Below are 22,550 nucleotides of genomic sequence, written 5' to 3' on the forward strand. Positions count from 1 at the left end.
GAATGTTAGTCAGACAGAGAGCTTCCCTCGGGACATTCCTCCTAGATAATCTAGACAGGAAGCTACATCTGTCTACCAGATGTGCCAGGCTTATGTATACATGACCCATTTAAGACCTCGGCTCTACAGTAATATTGTTCTTTTCTGTTACAATGTTTTAGACGCCCTAATGCTGGTCCTTACAATTGTAAGACTTAATGTCTTTCTTCGGGGAACAGGTCATAACTGCATCAACTATGTACTGATAACGATTGTGTACACTCTGCTTCAGTTACTTATACAAGCAGATTAATTAAAGGGCATTAACCTCATTCATGACATTGGGAACATGTCCCTGCCAGATCGATCAATGAAAAATTTCACTGTCGTAAGGAAATTCAGCAAGCCAGTAGTACTAGTACTTGATGATTATCCTGCTGATAGGATGCCACTTTCTTGCTGATATAATCCTGTACACTTCCAAGAACACATGGGACACATTTTTACACAACAACATTTCTGTGGATTAAGATTGCTAGGCTGGCATTTCATTAGGGCTCCAGGAATTACTGGCAAATTCCTTTATGACTGGTGTGCCTGGTATTCCAGTGGGACTCGAATTCCATCCTGGCATTCCATCCTGGCATTCAATCCTGGCATTCCATCCTGGCATTCCATCCTGGCATTCCATCCTGGCATTCCATCCTGGCATTCCATCCTGGCATTCCATCCTGGCATTCCATCCTGGGATTCCATCCTGGCATTCCATCCTGGCATTCCATCCTGGCATTCCATCTTGGGATTCCATCCTGGCATTCCATCCTGGCATTCCATCCTGGCATTCCATCCTGGCATTCCATCCTGGCATTCAATCCTGGCATTCCATCCTGGCATTCCATCCTGGCATTCCATCCTGGCATTCCATCCTGGGATTCCATCCTGGCATTCCATCCTGGCATTCCATCCTGGCATTCCATCTTGGCATTCTATCCTTAGCTAACATCCCTGGCCATTCACGCTCTAGAGGACTTAGTTCTATAGTTCAGGGAACATAAGTGTACAAGCTGTTGCATGGTGTATGCTGTGTCTGTTGGTAAGTGGACTATGATGTTAAAATTTGAGTAGATTTGGCCTAACATGTTGTTCATGTAAACAGCAGTCCTATCAGAGTAGAATAGTCATTTTGTATGGTGGGAACCCGGTCCGTGGGCTGTTTTCAGTTGTCATCGATCAGGCGGTGATGAAATCGATGTTCGTTCTGGCAGTGGGGTATGTCTGGTAGAATCTAGTGGAACTGTCGCTGTCTGTGTGTGTGCGTGTCTGTGTGTGTGTGCGTGTCTGTGTGTGTGTGTATTTGTCCAGTAGAACAGGTACCCGTCAGCCCTTTTCGTTAGAAATCCTGTATGACCAGCACCACCTATCACTGTGCCCTAAGCAGGGTACAGTAAAAATTAAAACAACAACCACCGTCGCCATGGCAATGTCTTTTTATCATTGCCAGTCTTGTTACACTTAACCACGTGACAACCATGTCACAACAATCAAGGTTTGTATCATGGAACTTTGACCTCAGACCTCTGAAGTTTTTGCTTAATGATTTCAGTGTTATTGTTTGACAAATTGATTTGTTTATGTATGTATTCCTATGTTTAATCATTATTTCATGTTATTACCTTTATTTCTTATCTGTACCCCTATGAGCTCTCTTGGAAATCAGCCTTATTTTGGCTGAAGAGACTAACCATATGTTTTAAGATGAATAAATAAATAAAAGGTTCTAGACAATTCTACATTGAAGACATGCAAGTATTCCGTGACAATTGTCTCGCGCCAGAGTTTTCGCGGGAATTTCAAGATGGCGGGTATGACAACAACGACGCAGCGTTGCATTAGCAGTGGAGTTAGGTGAGTAATCTTTGTCATCATGTTCACGTTTGCCAGGGATTACAGTTGTATATGAGGCCATAAGGCAGTCGTTAATTGAACTGTGGGGATGGCTTGGGACATGAAGGACAGTAGAGTACCTTACCCGGGCTTGCATAGCGTGTTGGGCTGGCCGTGCACGTGGTGACTCGGGGCCACAAGACAGTAATCCAGACCTGCTATCTAATACTGTACATGGTAATCATGTAAGAAAGAGGCTGTCAAAAGTCACCTACCTGAGTTTTAGTCCATGAAAAACTTACCTTGGCAGGGGTGTCTGACCTCTAAAGTTGCAATTTGGAGCATAATTTCAACCTTTCAATCGGCAGAAACCGTACGTATTCACAGCCATGTTTCCAAGAATTGACCTCTGACCCCTCTTCATAACCTGATAATCACACCAAACCACCAAACTTCTACAGCCCACAGACACCACAAACATGGACGAAAGTCTGATTTTTCAACACAATAGGAACGTAAAAACCCTTACCTGTAACATCCAGCTCCAAAATACCAACAGATCCAAAAGTAAAGCCCTATTATACCTACTTTTACCAAGGGTACCAAACCTATGTCCCGTGGAGTGTGGCCTCTGGGAGAACGTATTTTGTTGGGCGGATGCGCATGTAAGATAGCGGTACCCCTTATCGTCTGAAAAGTGGAAGTGATTTAGTGTGAATCGTAAGTCCGGATAAGATATAGACTGTATATTGAGTGGTCCATAACATCAGTTTGTCTGCCTGGCGCTCCACTATGTATTGTCTTGTTGCAATTTTTAATAAAGAATAAAGACTGTATATCGGGCAATACCGCAACAACGTCATGAACGTCTGACTCAAGAATAAGTATTTCCCGCTTTGTATCTTCTTTATTGATATTCATTTTGATATTTATCTTGCCTTTACCTATCCCTTGACGTGATTCAATGTGAGGGTAGCTTCCTCTAATACTCACAGGCATATCTATGATTCTTTCTAAAGCCATCGTTTAGAACTTTGCAGGAGCGGTAGCCAGTGAGAATGGCTGCTGTGAATGCAGAATAGACCGATCCTGTCGAACATATCGAACCCCCTCTTCTAATTCGAACATCTCCGAAATGTGTTCGAAATAGAACAGGGGCGTGGCTTCGGGATCGGTCAATTAGCCAATGGGGTTGCCTGTAACAATACAGGTGGCCAGCGAACAACGATGAAACAGTTCACGCGAAATCACGTATCCAAAGCATGTCATTTTTATAATCAAATGTCCGATTCCGGGCGCTCGGCGATGTAAGCGGCGACTCCCTTGTTCTCCTTGACGCTTTCCACCACCTTGGCCAGCTTGGGGTATTTCTCCAGTGCGCCTGCGCTGTGCTTCAGTACGTCGTGCATCCCCACGAAGAAGGCCAGGTCAGCGTAGGTCAACTGTAGGGAGAAACGTGTTTTTAGTAGACAGTACAGACCATGGTGTTCATCTTTTTACGGCATGTGTGTGTGTGCGCGTGTGTGTGTGTGTGTGTGTGTGTGTGTGTGTGTGTGTGTGTGTGTGTGTGTGTGTGTGTGTGTGTGTGTTTGCTTACGTTTCCATGTGTTTTCGGATATTTAATTTGTGGTCAGTATAACTTAAGAATGGCCGAATGAATTGTGATGATATTTTGTACGTGGGTAGGTCTTGACAAGGAGGTTATAAAAAGATTTCACAAACTTGAGCCTTTCTTTGTGAGGTACGTACAGGCGTGCATGTGTATTACCTGTGCGAACGAGAATCATGGGGGAACTGTACAAGCATGTGCATTGCAAAAGCGCAACAGACCTATTATAATAATTACTCACACTGGATCCAACCAGATGTCCCTCAGAACCGCTGAGTTTCTCGTAGTTGCCGAGGAATTTGGTGACGTAAGGACCGAGAGCCTTCGTTCTCTCCTCCTGAGGGACGTAAGAAGATGTAAGACGTTTACATGATAAGGAGGGTTATCATATAGAAGTAGGCTCAAGGAAAGTAGACCTTCAATGGTCTTCAGGTATAGCCTAGGGTCCTACCTTGTGAGCTTTGGTCCACCGCTGGCAGCTACTGGTTTGTACTGAAGAGTACACGCTGTATATCCTAACAGATTTATTCGATCCACTCACACCCCTACTCATTTCGATAAGTGCGGCGGGTTCTTTTACGTGCTCGAGGTGTGGCTCTCCTCAAGCATGGGGCCTCCATTTAGCATCCTATCCGACGGACGTCCCTAACCGAAGCTAGGCACTCATTTTCACCCGAGTGAGGTTAGGGAATTCGTGTCTTTTTAAGGGCACAACGTCAACGGGATATATGTCAGGGTATTTGAACCCAGGACCTACACCCTGCCATTACGCCACTTACACCCCTATTCCACTGGGACGGCTCTCTCGCCGCGCGCTCTCTGCGACCTAAAATCTAACAGAACGCTCAACGGATAAAAAACGAATCTTTTACGCTTTTTGTGTGTTTTTCTGTCTTTTCATCCATGCTTTAACATTTGCTTTGAATTCGCATTGAATTCATTTGAACAAGCGGAGATAAAGGTGAATAGCTTTGAGCGTTTATCCTCATATCTTGAACAATTCATGATTAAGTACGCATGTCTTCCGTACCTTCGTGGCCTCGTCCGGCGCGAAGAACGCGTCGCAGAACTCGGTGATGAGGTCGTCCACTCCGCACACGAACATGTCGACCTGCGCCTCCTCCCAGCTGGACTTCCCACCCAGACCTGTGGACACGGTAAGAACAGAGAGCTGCAGTACGGTAGGAGATCGCTAAGTATTCTGGCGCTGCAAAGCGGTGAGGGTAAAGTTCATTGCCCTTCACGCTTACCTGTTTTGTCGCCACCCTCATTAATCATTAACGCTGCAGATAATGATATTCTGCTTGTGGTCTTTGGTTTGATACAATGATAGATTAAGATCCTATTAAAGAGGGATGGAGTAGTCCTACTGTGTATCTTTTTCAGGCTCCACCTTTTTTGTATGTTCGATACATATATATATACATGTACATGTATGTCTATATCTATGTTTGCACTAGCTAATTCAAGTCTTCAACAGAGCTGACAGCATGGTCTAAATGATCGACACATGAAATTTCAAAAATATTCGGCTGTGGTCGGGTGGTCTGGAATGGGTTTGCTGGTGGTTGGGAATAAATCCGTAGTAGTCAGAGTGTGTTTGGGAGTCTAATTTGACTAAAGCTGGTCAGACTGCTCCAGAGTGTTGGCTAGTGGTCGGGAGCCACGTTCGGCTGTGTGTAACCGGGATTTTAGGCACTACTGGTGGACTGAGGTTCTGAAGGAACTGTTACCTGTTTCCCTGGCCAGGTACCGAGCTATAGCCCCGCTCTGACACACCACCTGTCCGTCAACCTCCAGGAGCGGCATCTGCCCCATCGGTGTGTCTGGTGAAAAAAAGGAAATAAAATCCGACCAACGTAAATATTAACGGTGTGGTCTCGAATAAAGTTCTACACGGGAACTATGCGGCTACAGCGTCTTTTCTGCAGACATGGCGTGAGTGTGTACGGTTGGCCCGAGGTTGTCCACTACTATTTGCCTAAATATTGACGGAGTTGTTGTGATGAAGCCGTAAAAGTGTGAGTGTTAATTGGTAAATGAACTTTCCATCTTTAGCACACAGCTTTAAGAGGCGCAGTTGATCACAGTCGAATAATTTTACGTTTGTTTTATACTCGTGCGTTCCCAACGAAGAAGGCCAGGTCATCGCGGGTCAGCTGTAGGGAAGAAAAAGAATCTTACAACTGAGACAGGGCAGTACAGGTGTTCATGTGCCGCAAGTACTGGCCATTGAATATGTGTCAATCCCAGGCACAGTGGTTTAGGTCCAGGTCCGGGCTTGTACCTGTACCGAATAAATCCGTGACCAAACATCTGGATATCTGTAAGTCACACATGTAGCCAATTGTGTAGTTAATGCATGCTGTATAAGGCAATGGCTGCCTAGTCCGAAGTCAATGTTAAGTCGGTAATGCACATTTGGTTTAGTCCGAAACATATCATTTACATAACCAGAACAGTTGCCTCGGAGGTTGAGTAGTCTTCCTTTTAAGTTGAATTGTGTGCACATCAATATCCGTATGGTACATTGAACTTTAGACTGTAACTTTGAACTTCAGACTGCTATATGGGTTCACTGCGTGACACTCTATCGACGACGCCCCTTTAGCTGAGGGGGGGGGGCTGTTTTATAACCTGTTTACCTTTGTAGAAAATTAATACAGTTGATATCTTAAGAGACTTTTCGACCTGCGACCAGCAGCCTCACCCCACCTCCATCCATACCTCATCTCTTGCCTATCTGTCTAGCTCCCTTCTATTGTTTAAAGCTAGAAAGAAAACAGGTTTTCAGATAAAAGGCACAATCTATGCTCCTAGGTTTTCAAATAAAATACACAATCAAAGTTCCCCAAAACATAGCTTAAAACTAAATTAGAAGACACAATCTATGCGCCTAGTTTTTTTTAGATAAAAGACACACTCTATGTTTCTAGGTTTTCAGATACAAGGCATAATCGACGCCGCAAATTAAACTTACTTGGTTTAAGCCAAAAATTGTTACTCAAGCAACTGGATAACATTTTGAAACAGTTAGACGTTTGATGCAATATTAGTGGACTGCAAGTTTTTGTTTTATGTGATTGTAATGTATAAACCATGTAATAGGAACGTTATTCGGGTGTGTTTGCCCGCGAGTTCCTTACGAATAAAATCATTCATTCATCATTCATTCATTTCAGACAGCATCCGCTGTCTTTCGTCAGTGACTAAGGAAAGATCTTGAGTAACTATTTTTTGGCGTATCTCATTACCTGGATGTCTAACCTTCATCAACTTACTTGGTTTCAGCTCAGCCCACGCCGGACGTTCGATCCTGTAGTCCTCGAACGGCACGCCTCCCGCAGCCAGGACCAGCCGGCTCAGCTCGCCGCGAGCGCGCAGGTTGAAGTACGTCAGCTTGTACTTGGGCGCCATTACGGTATAGGTCGGGACAGAACACGGTGGAAACAAGACGCTAACTTGACTCGTCCTTCGTCGATTCACCAAAGGAGGTTTTTGTCCTCGTATGATTCTCTTATAGGTCGACGACAGGATGACGTGACGAATGGATCGTTCCATTTACTTCTAAGGGGGCGCCGTTGATAAGATATCAGCCCGTCGAGCAGTCATAAATGATACATGTGAATTAAAACCATATGTATATTTCTCTGCACAAAGATATCGTTTAGACAACTTTACAACAGTGATTTGCATGTTCTGTGTTAAATTCAACCTCGCCGTTGTTTATTTTTGTACCTCTTGTCTGGACTCCATCTAATGGTCCGTGTACACCTCTTAATAAATCATCCATTTCTGAACCAGAAGAATAACAACCAATGATTCTGTACAGGAGCTGTTAATGTTTGATAACGCTGTGCTATGTCTGTAAGTAAGGAAAGGGCCGCAGACCAAAGTCTACTAGACCACATTGCCCACACAGAGAGACACCTGATTAACCGGTCAGCAGACTGTTTATTCACTGTTAGGGCTCTGTCACACTTGTGCGTACATTCAAGTGCGCATGAGTTCCGCAGTAACACTTTTTTTGGTTTAAGTAAATTTTGCGGGGACAAAGTTGTTTTCTTCTTTGGCCCACCGTTTTGCAGCCTGGTTATCGAACCTAAGAAATCACTTCATCGGCTGCAAACATAACCTAAACCAAAAACATGTTAATACGCAACTCATGCGGACTTTCATATACGCACAAGTGTGACAGGGGCTTTAGGGGCTTTAGGGCCCTGTCACACTTGTGCGTATATTCAAGTGCGCATGAGTTCCGCAGTAACATTTTTTTGGTTTAAGTAAATTTTGCGCGAAGGAAGTTGTTTTCTATTTTGACCCATCGTTGAGCAGTCTAGTCAAACCAAAGAAATTAATTCTTCGGCTGCAAACTTCACCCAAACCAAAAACATGTTGATACGCAACTCATGCGAGCTTGTATATACGCACAAGTGTGACAGGGGCTTAATTGGTGCTTCATGGTAGCATCATACTGAACATGACCACTTCCCTTTATAACGTTTCATTTTATAATCAATTTTGTCCTGTTTCATTTATGTCAGAGCTCCATTTCAAGAAGAAGAAGAACTTTATTGCGCGATGATAGTAACTGTTACAATGTATGGCAACTTACGCACATGGTAGTTAACAAATAGAAAGAACTACTCTAGAGCTGTCCATTGAATGATACACATATGTTATTTTATGTTTTTGTAAACGTGATTGACTAATTAGACTTTGTGTTGATAATCATTAACACATATATTTAATATTGTAACAGATAATGAAAATATGGACACTGTCTGAGATGCGGCACCACCATGTATGTTGTACAACAACAAGCAAGAAATGTTAAGTTTTGAAAGTTCTAATAAACTGTCCAAAAAAACTACACAAAGCGAAGCTTCTAGCCACCACTTATCCACGTAGACGAAATATCAGATTATCCGTGTTGTGTGTAGCAATACACATTTTTTAAAGATGATCAGTAACATGTTCTCATCTGCTTAAGACGAAACTCAGCACCATAAGATCTTAAGAGTTTCTTGCTCTACGAGGGATTGTCAGGGCGCTTGGCGAGCCAGGCAGACACTCCCTTGTCCGTTGTGACGTTCTCCACAACCTTGGCCAGCTTGGGATATTGGTCCAGGGTGGTCACTTTCAGTATGTCATGCATGACTTCGAAGAAGGCCAAGTCAGCGTAGGTCAACTGTATGAAAAGGGAAAACTCTGAAGAGTCAATGCATATACATGTATTGATTCGTAATGAAAGAGCTTACAAAACTGGTGTATCATCTTTGCATGAGACACAGGCAACCTCTAAGAAACTCTGCCATTCGAGGCCGAAAGAAATCAGATTATTCACGAAAGTATACGAAATATCTATAAGCTTTTCTAGTTAAAGAAATCCACAGAAACTCGTATTCTTCCTGAAATCATCCAACCCACCCATCATCGAAAACGTGGGACTTTTTTTTATTTTCCACTGCTTTCAAAGAAGAAATCAAACCCTGCAATAGTATCGTATATATAGAAACTTATTGTAGACTAGCAACGTAGTTTAATCTTCGTCGCTTGTATCACACTTGCATGCCTTATGTTTCACTTTATGGTGATGCAACGTTATTATTTGTAATCAACTTACAATTAGCAATAAACTTATTATCATTATTATTTTTGTATGGAGAAATTAGAGTATTTATGGTTGGTACTCACACTGGTTCCAACCAGATATCCTTCAGGTCCACAGAGTTTCTCGTAGTTAGCGAGAAAGTTGGGGACATAGGTGGCCAGGCCCTTCTTACCTTCTTCCTGCAAAAGACGCCCATCAATCAAAATAAGGTTTATTTGTTTATTTAGCACACATTAAAGATACAATAAGTGAAAACAATGATAAAACCATACTACAAATGTGCAAGGGTGGCAGAAAGCTTATATGTTTTCCACACAAGTAACTAAGATTACAGCATAAATGAAATTAACCGAATCATGTATATTACATAATGAAAATATCAATTCAAAGAATGAAGGTAAACATGAGACCAAATGGCCTTCAGTACACCTGAATATTAGCCTTCATTCTTCACAGCACCTTTACTAGCCTCAGATACAGGCATCTTTGGCGCTTAGTAACTAGTTTGTCCACAATCAATGAGAATTATTAAAGACGAATATGATAAAATAGTTGATAAATACCTTCGTGGCCTCGTCTTTTTCGAAACGAACATTGAGCAGCTTGGTGAGGAGGTCGTCAGCGCCGCACACAAACATGTCGACTTGTGCCTCCTCCCAGCTGGTTTTCCCGCACAGACCTGTGGGTCAGGTATCATCAGACTGTAGATGAAGTAAATCTGTCCGGATATGCATCTTGTACTCTTGAGTACAAACCTGGTGTGTTACGCCATGAGGCGGTTTACCTGATATGCAGCTTGTACTCTTCAGTACAAACCTGGTGTGTTACGCCATGAGGCGGTTTACCGGGTATACAATACGCAAAACAAACAAATGTCATTTACACTCCCTTGTCTACCACACATGTTACCTATGTAAGAACTTTCATCATAAATGCTTTAAATGGATGACTAGATGGTATCATTTCGAAGCGTTTAGTGCCACATTTTAACATCCCAACAAGGAAGTGATCATGACCCGAAGTGTGCATGAATACGAAGTAAAAACTTATTTGTACATTTGATTTGCATATGTTCGTTAAAGATTAACCTCAATGATCGTGTTGAAATGGATAAGTCTCTAAGAACCAAATTGTCCCGAGGTTGATGCTTGTAGTGTAATTTTTCGAGGTGACTGAAGAAAATATTACCTGTTTCCCTGGCAACGTAGCGAGCTATCGCCAGACTTTGGCACATCGTCCGGCCTTCCACCTCCAGAACTGGTATCTGTCCCATTGGTGTAGCTGGCCAGCGGACAGACAAGCAATTGTTATCCAAACTGTATGTCTTGGGAGATACGTACTCTGGCAATACATGGGCGCGTGGGTGGTTATTGACACACATAGTACAGGAGCCAATTCCTGAAAGAGGCCTAGAAATGTGATTTCGTTCAACCTATCTTACAGAAAAGGTTTGACCTGATATTTTGGTAGAGGGGGTCCTTGTCCATCACACCTGATTATTTTTTTGCTCAAATTGTGGTATCACACTCCTGCTAGCGCTAATTACAGATGTAAATAAAGGTGTAATCATGTATATTTCTAGGGGGAGTGGCCAAAATCTAAACATCAATATTTTGTCTTGAAAATTGGTACACTGGTAAAACTCGACCTGAGGATCACAAAAATGTTAATATTTTCTTGATACCTTAAACCCTTCAGGTGTCACGGGCCATTAAATTGCATTTTTTTCTACAATTTTCGCATAAATAATGAATAGTTCGCTTTCCAAAACCCTGCATTTATTTGTGTTACCTGTTGGGCTCTCTTTTGATTCATGAATGGATGTACTGTACTGTACTGTACTACCCTGTACTTAACTGTGGTGACGCGTAGCCAGGCTAAAATCACGCTTCTAAGTTCTAGCAGCCCTTCCGCTGGTCTTGTCCCTAGGAACTTGAAAGCCAACACCTCTAAGTCAAAAGAACACCCTGACCTTGTGGATTTGTGCTAACCATGACCAATTGTTGTAAGACTGAAAATTGTCTGTTACTGTGGTGTTGGAGACTGCGATGACTGACTACCACAGTGACAGCTAGAGGATCCTGAGCTCCTATTCATAGTTCTGGGAATGGAAATGATTCGAGTTGGAGCTGAACGGATACATGTTCTCGGGGAGGAGGCCCAATCAGCACATGACAGCGAGAGGAGGGAGCTAACACAAGCGAGGCGTATCGCTGTCACCATGGCTGACAGTGTAATGCGGCGCGGCTCGCCACCGCTCATGTACGTGGCCAAGTCACATAAAGACGTAGTTTTGAATTTTCAAAGCTGTTTCTGTATTTCCAAAAAGTCAAAATACACAGAAAACTCACATTCCTTGAAGGCAGCCCACTGTTCGTAGTCGAACCTGACATCCTCGAACTCCACTCCTGCCGCTGCGAAGATCAGCCTGACCAGCTCGCCGCGCGCTCTCGCGTTGAAGTACGTTAACTTGTACTTAGGCGCCATGACGCGTTGTTGATGTTGGTTCAGAGACAAAGCGGCGACGTGATGACGTCTTTTGTGAACACGTGGCGACCAGGGGACGTCTTTGCCCTCCTTTAAGAACTACAACACGCTCAAAGAACGTACCTGAGATTTACACAGCGTTTCTGTTGAAATGGATTGTACCACCCAATTCTAAGGGAGCGTCGTAAGTGCGATGTAGCCCCATTTTAACAGTTGAAGTGCATTGCTACGTGCAAGCCCGACTATATCAATATCTATCTGTCCTGGTGTCAAGCCTATATCGGAGACATTTAGTTAGAATTATGTCATTCTTGTGTGTGTAAAAAAATATACTTCGTTCATGTCGACTCCCCGTCTTGCGTGTGGTCCCCATCTCCCGGTCGTGGGTACCTCTGGATAAATCATCCATTTATAAACTAACGAGGTAGCAACCGAAGATTTCGTTCCTACCTGACCTGGAGCTATCAATATTTGAAAAGCTGGATCGAGAGGTCACAGTTCGATCCAGACGGAAGGTTGCAAGGTGGTCTCGTAGAATCTAAAGGTTATGAGTTCGAATCCATGGTAGGCCTCTTGTGCCCTTGGTAAAGCCCCCGTCACCAATGAGAAATTCAGCTCGGCCGATGTGTTGGCGAGCTTCAAATGTGCATTTTCGGCCGAAGTACGGCCGACGTCCTGTCGATTACGCGGGCTTCTGGCGATTTTTAGAAATCAAAGTTGATCCAAATATTGGCCTTTTACCAGGTTAGTCGATACTAACTTCGTCCATGTCCAAGAGATGGTACCATCTCATGGGGGATTTTTTAGTGTTCGACGGATGTACCCGAGATTTTCATTGGAAAATACGGTCGACGCTCGGGCGATTTTGAAATTCGGCGAGCTTCGGGCGATCTACAAATTCGGCCGACGCTCGCATGAATTGTGACGCTGGCTTAAGGAAAGGCATTTCACACTTTTTTCCTCACACGACACACTCAGGTTTCCGCTTGTTCAAGTGAATTCAATACGCTCCATTCTGTTGATAGATATCGATTTGATTACATACTAAGAGGTGGCAATCCTTACTGTGTACAGATTGGTATATACATCAAAGAATGTTTGGACATTAGAACAAGTAATGTATACGACACGCTACATTTCATTATGTTGCCCTATCCCATATGCTTGTATGTAAACAAACTCATTCGTATGCAGTTATTTGTTTGTTTGTATGTATGTATGTATGTATGTATGTATGTATGTATGTATGTATAGATAGATAGATATAGTAGACCTTACGAAAGTCGCTGTACTTTTGTTGTGTCAATAAAGATTCTTGTTGGTGAAAATGAGTACCAAGCTACAGTGGGGGGGTCCTCTCGGAGGGACGTAAATTTGGAGGTCCCGTGCTTGAGGAGAGCCTCACATCGAGCATGTTAAAGAACCCACCACACTTATAAAAAAAGGCATGGGTCTTTTCTGAGATGAGTGGTTTTAATATTACAGTCGCACCTGACATAATTGCAGTCGTATTGCGATCACCTGAGTTAGCCCCTTCTGATTCAGCCCCGCCAATTGTAAGCTTGTTCACAACAACGAATTAAACAAGAAATTCACAAGAACTCGGAGGCATGAGACCTTCAATTTATTTTCAGAACAGTGTAGTAGATGGTTACGTTCCCCGAAACATTTGATCAGGCAGACGCGCCTGTTCATTACATGCGCGTTTCCGGGCGCTCGGCGATGTAGGCGGCGACTCCCTTGTTATCCTTGACGCTTTCCACCACCTTGGCCAGCTTGGGATATTTCTCCAGGGCGTCTGGGCGATCATTCAGAATATCGTGCATCCCATTGAAGAAGGCCAGGTCGGCATAGGTCAACTATAGAAAATGAATAAGCAAATGAATAAGCAAACACTCAACCCTCTCTCAACCGGGACGAGGGGCGGTACCGACTTCCGATGAACTTTGACCGAGTGCTGACGTCACTCGTGCGTAATCACGTGTCTACAGCACTTGGGTCGGATAGCTGATGAAGACCGAGTAATTCGATTGAAAATTCCGAAGAGTCAATTTTCTTGAGTAACTAGATTTGCATTCCGAAGCAAAAAAATAACAACATACCATCCTACCACCGTTACCATGAACACAAAGCATATGCTAGACGGATTTACAAGCTAACTCTTGTGTTGTTGTCAAGAATAATGAAATTCATAAGACCATAGCTCTTTCAAGGAAACACTCCCCTCCACGAACGACTTCTACACTTGGATCAGTACCCTTTTATGTAGGACACAGCAAAGCTATGCCTTGAAGTCTGTGCTTAATTGGCATTATTGCACATCTAAGATGTTAGATAAAAAGGTAAATGTTTGTTAGAGATACGCACGCTGGTACCGACAAGATGACCGTCCGATCCGCAGAGTTTCTCGTAGTTCCCAAGGAAGTTTGGGACGAAAGTAGCTAGTCCCGTCTTCTTCTCCTCCTGAGGTAATGTAAAAATTGAAACTTTTTAGAGTGGTAAATATTTTCATATCCAGCTGTTCAAAAAGAGTAAACCGTCAAAATTTGAATGCTTTGATCCACAGCTGAAAAATAATTCCTTCATTGGTCATCCCAACTTTTAAATTTTTGACCACCTAAAAGATTGCCTGAATGATTTTTGACCGGACAAATTCGAAACTAAGGTACAAAAGGGTGACATTGGGCTGTTAAAAAAATAGTTGAAAAGGGGGGTGGAAGAGGCTGGATTGGAAGGGGGTAGGGTTCAAGCATCTGGATTAGGAACCAGGGAAGGTTTGTGCAATTTTGGATTTGGAACTAGGGGGGGAGCAATTTTTGACCCGGAACTAGGGTCAGTTGGGCCATTTTTGATTAGGAACTAGGGGGGGGGGATGTTGACCAATTTCTGGATTGGAGCTAGGGTAGGGACAAAACCCGATTTTGTACCTCTTCCACCCCACCTCCTCCACAACTTTTTTTGGAGCAGCCCATTGACCAAAATTACCTTCTTGGCCTCATCTCTCTCGAAGCGAACTTCCCACAGCTTCGTTTGAAGATCGTCAATCCCGCTCACAAACATGTCGACTTGTGCCTCCTCCCAGCCGGCGGCGCCGCTCAGACCTGTGAGCACGGTACATACAAACTACAGAACGGTACATACTAACTACAGAACGGTACATACAAACTACAGAACGGTACATACAAACTACAGAACGGTACATACAAACTACAGAACGGTACATACAAACTACAGAACGGTACATACAAACTACAGAACGGTACATACTAACTACAGAACGGTACATACAAACTACAGAACGGTACATACAAACTACAGAACGGTACATACAAACTACAGAACGGTACATACAAACTACAGAACGGTACATACTAACTACAGAACGGTACATACAAACTACAGAACGGTACATACTAACTACAGAACGGTACATACAAACTACAGAACGGTACATACAAACTACAGAACGGTACATACAAACTACAGAACGGTACATACAAACTACAGAACGGTACATACAAACTACAGAACGGTACATACAAACTACAGAACGGCACATACAAACTACAGAACGGTACACACAAACTACAGAACGGTACATACAAACTACAGAACGGTACATACAAACTACAGAACGGTACATACAAACTGCAGATGACCATGATCTTTTCCCTCCAGCTGATGTGCTTTCTTCACTTTCATGGAGTTCAATCATGCATATTCAAGCATAAATCACCTAATACTAACGTTAGAGATACTGGTTTTCTTTAGTCAAGAGTTTGACAAATGTGAGGTTCAAGTTTAAGAACCGACATATGGAACTAACTTTATATCTTGATGAAGTGGTTGAAATTACCTGTTTCCTTGGCAGCGTAGCGGAATATGGCCCCGCTCTGACATATCACCTGGCCATCCACCTCCAGCAGCGGCATCTGTCCCATAGGCGATGCTGGGCAAAGAACAGAAGAAAATACGTATGAGACTAGGAGTTTATCAATAACGGTGAGAACAGCTAAAATTTGTTCCAAAACAACATCTAAAACCTAGCCACTCTACTGTCACCTTTGTTGGGTTGGATCTGACCACTGATTCTGTAGCCACATGTCATTGTTTGCGGTGCCAGGAAGAAATTCGTCAATTTTCACACGAGACAAGGGCATGGTAACCCCAGAATGCGGACGAATGTGGGATCGCTTTGCGTAACGGCAGGGTGTTCGGCCCAGAACCAAGAGGTCCCGAGTTCGAATCCCCCTGACGCTACCACTGTTGTGCCCTTGGGAAAGGCATTTTAAACGACTTTCCTCACTTCGTCCAGGTGTATAAAAATTGGTGTGTTGTTATCTATACGTGGCACTGTTAATATAAGTTAAAAAAGAAATTGAGTACAGTGCCACGTCGTCCTTGTCTGTCAAAAACCGAAGTAATAAAAAAGAATGCGGACGCTTAACTACTAGACAAATATGTTATGTGTGTTGCCATAACAACGCAACGGATGGGCGAGGCGGTTTGTGAGCTGATCCCTAGGATATAGAAGATAAGATATCGCATGGTTAATGTTTAAGACAGTACCTTCCTTATCAGTATATGCACATGATCAGACCCAAGCCCACAGTATTCGCAAGTCATCTAGACCATAGAGTTTTGACATATCCATCGACTCTAACCCACCACAGTCTCTACAAGACCTTCCTGTGAGCTAGAAAAATAGTAGAGAGGGGTAAAAAAAAGATACGGTACTTGAACTCACAGGGTGAACTCCCATAATCGGTTAAAGTCCATCGCAACTTATTCTCAGACTATTTTTTTGGCCGATTCTTACAGTTTCCCCACGCCTCAAAAGGGCCCGATGGATACATTTTGCAACATGAGCACATAGAGCTCTAAACTACCAGGAATATGACAACTGCACCAGAAGACAAAACTACATATCAACCGACAACTCACTCTCTTTAAGGGGACCCCATTCTCCGTGCCCAAGCCTGACATCCTCGAACTCTACTCCCGCCGCTGCGAAGATCAGCCTGGTCAGCTCGCCGCGTCCTCTCGCGTTGAAGTACGTTAGCTTGTACTTTGGGGCCATTTTGAGTTGCTAGTGCTCACTGTGGTCGCGACAAAATACTGCAGAACAAGATGTGGAGACGCCTACGTTGGATTCACGCACACTGACCAGGTGACCCCTACTGCAGTCCTCCTTAAACACTTATCAGACACAAACACGATGTTTGCCGATCGAGGATGACGCGGCCTTTATCGTGGAAGGATGATACCATTCGATATTGAGGGATCGACTTTAGACAAAAGACCACTCCATCTAACACTTCAAAGTACAATGCCGCACTTTTAGTCTGCAAATGTATACACATTTGTATGTCCGGGTGTTGAATGTAAAGCATGTACAGAATTAGGCAAGCATTTTCTTATTTTACGCAGTGTTAAACATGTTCACCTTCGTGTACGAGGACCCCACATTTCTTATGGATTCCTTCTAATCGTGTGCTCCCTGTTGGACAGGTAAACTTCGTAAGATCGAGTCAAAGGTTTGGGGGACAATTGCAAGCAAACGCTACTATCTATACTGGGTTTGTACAGTGGACCTCTCTGCGTATGTCTGAAGGGGCATACGGAGAGTGTGCGAGTTTCGTAGACTAAGCCATGTTGTCTGGAGACGTTTGGGATTAGAATTAATTGTGGAATATCTGCCGTCTAGATTTATAGAAAAATAAGAATCATCAAGTACACAGTTTGCCGTATGCAAAAAAAAATGAATCGTTTGTGCATTGTGTGCGATATGACGAACAACATTCATTTTGCTTTATAGTACAGAACTTCACATCTGCCACCATATCATGACGTGTCCAAACAGCTCTGTGGACTAGAAAGCTGAGGTGTCCGGACGCTTGGCGATCCACGCTGCGATTTTGGGATTGGCGTTGACGCTGTCCATGACCTTGGTGAGCTTGGGGTAACATATACCGTAAGTTCCTTGCCTTCCTTATCAGTATGAGCAAGAATCTTTAAGTACTCCTGACGCTTTGCACATGATTGGACCCAAACCCATATTCGCAAGTCATCTAGACCATAGAGATTAGACATATCCATAGACTCTAACCCACCATAGTCTCTATAAGGCCTTCCTGTGAGCTGGAAAAATAGGTAAAGGAAAGGGGTAAAGAAAAGATACGGTAACTCACGGCGTGAACTCACATAGTCGGTTAAAGTCCATCGCAACTTATTCTCAGACGGGTCTGCCTTTTTACCGGAATGCCCTTTTTACACCAGAATGCCCCGGAATGCCCATAAAAGAGGGTAAATTCTACCGAAATTCACTATGCTTTGATGAGTTAGCATTACAGGTTGCTGTATTTTGGCATGAAATGATATATTTATGGACCTAAAAATAGGTAAATATATCAAAGAATGTTTAGATCTTAGAACTAGTAATGTGATAGTTCAAACTCGACATGTTGAAGTACTGTATTCATATACTTGTTATACTTGTACGTAGGTTAATCATTTTGTATCCCATTGTTTGTTGTTTGCATGTATAGTTGTAGAAGACCTTACGGAAGTCGCCGTACTTTTGTTGTGTCAATAAAGATTTCCATGTAATCCATGTACAGAATCGAGCAAGCATTTTGCGCCTTTTTTTCAGTGTTAAACATGTTCCCCTCCATGTCTTAGGACCCCGCCTTTCTTATGGCGTCCTTCCAATCTTGTGCTCATGCTGGACACGTAATCATATAGATCGACCAATTACTGTCGTATGTAGATCACCTTTATATAGTTAGTGCCGACGTGCAGCCGCTCCACCCCCTTGTGATTCAGCCCCACTAATTATCAGCTTGTTCACAACAACTAATCAAGCAGGAATTGAAAATTTAAAAAAAACACCTCTGAATATTTCATAGATGCATGGCATCTTCGATTTATGGTTAAAACAGTGTAGTAGATGGTTACATTCCTCGAAACATGTGATCAGGCAGACTCTTGTTTATCATAACAGCGTTTCTGGGCGCTCCGCGATGTAAGTAGCGACTCCCTTGTTCGCTTTGACGTCTTCCACCACCTTGGTCAGCTTGGGATATTTCTCCAGGGCGTCTGGGCGTTTCTTGAGAATATCGTCTATGCCATTAAAGAAGGCCAGGTCAGCGTAGGTCAACTATAAGTAATAAATGGACAAATGAGTCTATAACAATATCAATATTCCTCGAAACAAGGATCTGTTGAATTGGTTGCATGGGATATTAAAGCCAACGGTAGACATTGACCACAGTATAGTCCTCGCTACCAACGATAATTATCGATTTTGTAGAAAACAAAATAAATCACCCTATGGCCTACCGCCGATACCATTTGTAGAAAGTCTATGTGAGGCTTCCCATATTTCAGAGTGTTACTTAACTTAAACAGAAGACACTATTTCAAGGTAATGTCCTCCCACTTTTAAATATACGAACTTGCACTTGGATCACTACGACCTTTTTGTAGGACTCAACAAAGCTATGTCTTGAAGTCTGTGCTTAGCATCATTGCATATATATCTAAGATGGTAGACAAAAAGGCAATGTTTGTTAAAGATACGCACGCTGGTACCGACAAGATGGCCGTCCGATCCGCAGAGTTTCTCGTAGTTCCCAAGAAAGTTTGGGACGAAAGAAGCTAGTGCCGTCTTCTTCTCTTCCTGGGGTGATGTGAAAATAGAAGTGTCAAGTCTTTCCACAAAGTCAGCTTTTCATAAGAACAAATCGTTAGAATAGGATGTTTTGGTTCAAAATTAAAGACTGTCCTTCATCAGTCGTCCCAACTTGTAGATGTGTGACCATCTAAAAGATTGACTGCATGATCTTATACAGATACAGAATCGAACAACTGTAAAGAGAGGTCAAGGAGGGAACTTCTGCAACACCACGTGTCATTGAAAGCCACGCGAAAAACAGTGGATTCGAATTTTATATGTTTCTTTTGTTCTACACACTACGTCTTTCCAACTACGTCCTGCTTTCACATTAAGCCTATCCTATCTCTTCTCCGCTTATCGGGTCAGCGAGTGAGATGAGGTATATTCTGGTGACCACAACAACTTTGAAATTAATAAACTGGGGTAGTATGGATGGCTAAGTATACAGAGAAAGTGTGAAATAGAAGACCTTCTTGGCCTCATCTCTCTCAAAGTAAACCCCATACATCTTCATGGTAAGATCCTCCATCCCGCTCACAAACATGTCGACTTGTGCCTCCTCCCAGCCGGCGGCGCCGCTCAGACCTGTGAGCACGGTACATACAAACTACAGAACGGTACATACAAACTACAGAACGGTACATACAAACTACAGAACGGTACATACAAACTACAGAACGGTACATACAAACTACAGAACGGTACATACAAACTACAGAACGGTACATACAATCTACAGAACGGTACATACAAACTACAGAACGGTACATACAAACTGCAGAACGGTACATACAAACTACAGAACGGTACATACAAACTACAGAACGGTACATACAAACTACAGAACGGTACATACAAACTACAGAACGGTACATACAAACTACAGAACGGCACATACAAACTACAGAACGGTACATACAAACTACAGAACGGTACATACAAACTACAGAACGGTACATACAAACTACAGAACGGTACATACAAACTACAGAACGGTACATACAAACTACAGAACGGTACATACAAACTACAGAACGGTACATACAAACTACAGAACGGTACATACAAACTACAGAGCGGTACATACAAACTACAGAACGGTACATACAAACTACAGAACGGTACATACAAACTACAGAACGGTACATACAAACTACAGAACGGTACATACAAACTACAGATGACCAGAATATCCATGATATTTTCCCTTCATCTGATGTGTTTGCCTCGAGTACTTTGTGCTAGTGCCAACTGCCTTAAATAATGATGATTTCTGGGCAATAGTTTGTACAAATCAGTGATCAATGCCACGACTTTAATAAAACGGAGGTTCAAGTTTTTAGAACCAGCGTATCGAACCAAATTTATATCTTGACGAATTGGTTGAAATGTTACCTGTTTCCTTGGCAGCGTAGCGGAATATGGCCCCGCTCTGACATATCACCTGACCACCCACCTCCAGCATCGGCAGCTGCCCCATCGGAGATGCTAGGCAAAGAACATCATGAAAATACATACATAAGAACTGAATTCAATAACAGCTAAATGTGTACCGACGCAACATGTAAAACCCAACCTTCGCTGTGTTGAAATTGGTATTTCTTGATGGACCAGTCCGAAAACGGTAGGGAAAAAAATTGATAGTGGACCGGTTGTTGGACCGATTACAAAATGCACTGCTATTGCATAACGGCGGTCTGTTCACAGTTTTACCACCCCACAGAAGGGCCTGATGTGGACTTTCTGCATTATGAATAAATACATGGAGGTTCAAAATGTCAGAAATGCGACAAAACTAGACGTGAACCAACAACTCACTTTCTTTAAGAAGACGCCATTCTTCCCGCTCAAGCCTGACATCCTCGAACTCTACTCCCGCCGCGGCGAAGATCAGCCTGACCAGCTCGCCGCGTCCGACACTCGCCTTGAAGTACGTGAGCTTGTACTTAGGCGCCATTCTGTGTTGTCGGTGCACGCTGTGGTCGCGACAAAACGCTGTGGAACAAGATGCGGAGACGCCTTCGGTGGATTCACGCACAATGACCAGGTGGCCCCTACTGTCCTCTTTAAACACTTATCAGACGCAAACACGATGTTTGCCGATCGAGGATGACGCGGCCTTTATCGTGGAAGGATGATACCATTCGATATGGAGGGATCGACTTTAGACAAATGACCACTCCACACTTCAAAGTACAATGCCGCACTTTTATGCTGTAAATGTATACACATTTGTATGTCCGGGTGTTAAATGTAAAGCATGTACAGAATTAGGCAAGCGTTTTCGTCTTTTAGGCAGTGTTAAACATGTTCACCTTCGTGTATGTGGACCCCACATTTCTTATGGATTCCTCCCAATCGTGTGCTCCCTGTTGGACATGTAGTCATGTGGACTAGGTAAACTTCGTAAGATCCAGTCAAAGGTTTGGGGGACAATAGTGCAAGCAAACGCTACTATCTATACTGGGTTTGTACAGTGGGCCTCTCCGTGTATGTCTGTTACCAAGGGGCATAGGGGGAGTATGCGATTTTCGTAGACTAAGCCATGTTGTCTGGAGACGTTTGGGATTAGAATTAATTGTGGAATATCTGCCGTCTATATTTATTGAAAAATAAGAAGCATCAAGTATACAGTTTGCCGTATGCAAAAAAATTAATCGTTTATTCGTGCAATCACTTATCATAATTGGTATATGACGAACAACATTTATTTTGCCTTATGGTACAGAATACAAATCTGCAACCATAATATGCATGGCGTGTCAAAACAGCTCTGTGGACTAGAAAGCTGAGGTGTCCGGACGCTTGGCGATCCTCGCTGCGATTTTGGGATTGGCGTTGACGCTGTCCATGACCTTGGTGAGTTTGGGGTAACATATACCGTAAGTTCCCTGCCTTCCTTATCAGTATGAGCAAGAATCTTTAAGTACTCCTGACGTTTTGCACATGATTGGACCCAAACCCATAGTCGCAAGTCATCTAGACCATAGAGATTAGACATATCCATAGACTCTAACCCACCATAGTCTCTATAAGGCCTTCCTGTGAGCTGGAAAAATAGGTAAAGGAAAGGGGTAAAGAAAAGATACGGTAACTCACGGCGTGAACTCACATAGTCGGTTAAAGTCCATCGCAACTTATTCTCAGACGGGTCAGCCTTTTTACCGGAATGCCCTTTTTACACCGGAATGCCCCGGAATGCCCATAAAGGAGGGTAAATTCTACCGGAATACACTATGCTTTGATGAGTTAGCATTACAGGTTGCTGTATTTTGGCATGAAATGATATATTTATGGAC

At 43.1% G+C, this 22,550-nt stretch overlaps 4 protein-coding genes across 4 annotated transcripts; all 4 read right to left on the minus strand.

Annotated features, from left to right (window-relative positions):
- Window positions 1-2,750: 2,750 nt before the first annotated feature.
- Window positions 2,751-6,970, minus strand: LOC136448504 (glutathione S-transferase-like). The gene is made up of 5 exons (XM_066448087.1): window positions 6,754-6,970; window positions 5,206-5,298; window positions 4,503-4,618; window positions 3,714-3,809; window positions 2,751-3,305 (listed from the first exon to the last, which is right to left on the minus strand). Exons 1-5 carry the CDS (start codon window positions 6,887-6,889, stop codon window positions 3,141-3,143), a joined length of 606 nt encoding a protein of 201 aa, XP_066304184.1. The 5' UTR covers window positions 6,890-6,970; the 3' UTR covers window positions 2,751-3,140.
- A 1,004-nt stretch (window positions 6,971-7,974) lies between these two features.
- LOC136448515 (glutathione S-transferase-like) lies at window positions 7,975-11,724 on the minus strand. Its single transcript, XM_066448102.1, has 5 exons — window positions 11,438-11,724; window positions 10,275-10,367; window positions 9,650-9,765; window positions 9,170-9,265; window positions 7,975-8,663 (listed from the first exon to the last, which is right to left on the minus strand). Exons 1-5 carry the CDS (start codon window positions 11,571-11,573, stop codon window positions 8,505-8,507), a joined length of 600 nt encoding a protein of 199 aa, XP_066304199.1. The 5' UTR covers window positions 11,574-11,724; the 3' UTR covers window positions 7,975-8,504.
- A 1,452-nt stretch (window positions 11,725-13,176) lies between these two features.
- Window positions 13,177-16,742, minus strand: LOC136448514 (glutathione S-transferase-like). The gene is made up of 5 exons (XM_066448101.1): window positions 16,518-16,742; window positions 15,430-15,522; window positions 14,559-14,674; window positions 13,941-14,036; window positions 13,177-13,432 (listed from the first exon to the last, which is right to left on the minus strand). The coding sequence occupies exons 1-5, from the start codon at window positions 16,651-16,653 to the stop codon at window positions 13,268-13,270; spliced, it is 606 nt and encodes a 201-aa protein (XP_066304198.1). The 5' UTR covers window positions 16,654-16,742; the 3' UTR covers window positions 13,177-13,267.
- A 1,729-nt stretch (window positions 16,743-18,471) lies between these two features.
- On the minus strand, window positions 18,472-21,302 carry LOC136448509 (glutathione S-transferase-like). Its single transcript, XM_066448097.1, has 5 exons — window positions 21,070-21,302; window positions 20,647-20,739; window positions 19,721-19,836; window positions 19,159-19,254; window positions 18,472-18,732 (listed from the first exon to the last, which is right to left on the minus strand). The coding sequence occupies exons 1-5, from the start codon at window positions 21,206-21,208 to the stop codon at window positions 18,568-18,570; spliced, it is 609 nt and encodes a 202-aa protein (XP_066304194.1). The 5' UTR covers window positions 21,209-21,302; the 3' UTR covers window positions 18,472-18,567.
- Between the last annotated feature and the right edge of the window lie 1,248 nt (window positions 21,303-22,550).

The sequence above is a fragment of the Branchiostoma lanceolatum genome, chromosome 14, assembly GCF_035083965.1.
Source record: "Branchiostoma lanceolatum isolate klBraLanc5 chromosome 14, klBraLanc5.hap2, whole genome shotgun sequence".
NCBI lineage: Eukaryota > Metazoa > Chordata > Leptocardii > Amphioxiformes > Branchiostomatidae > Branchiostoma > Branchiostoma lanceolatum.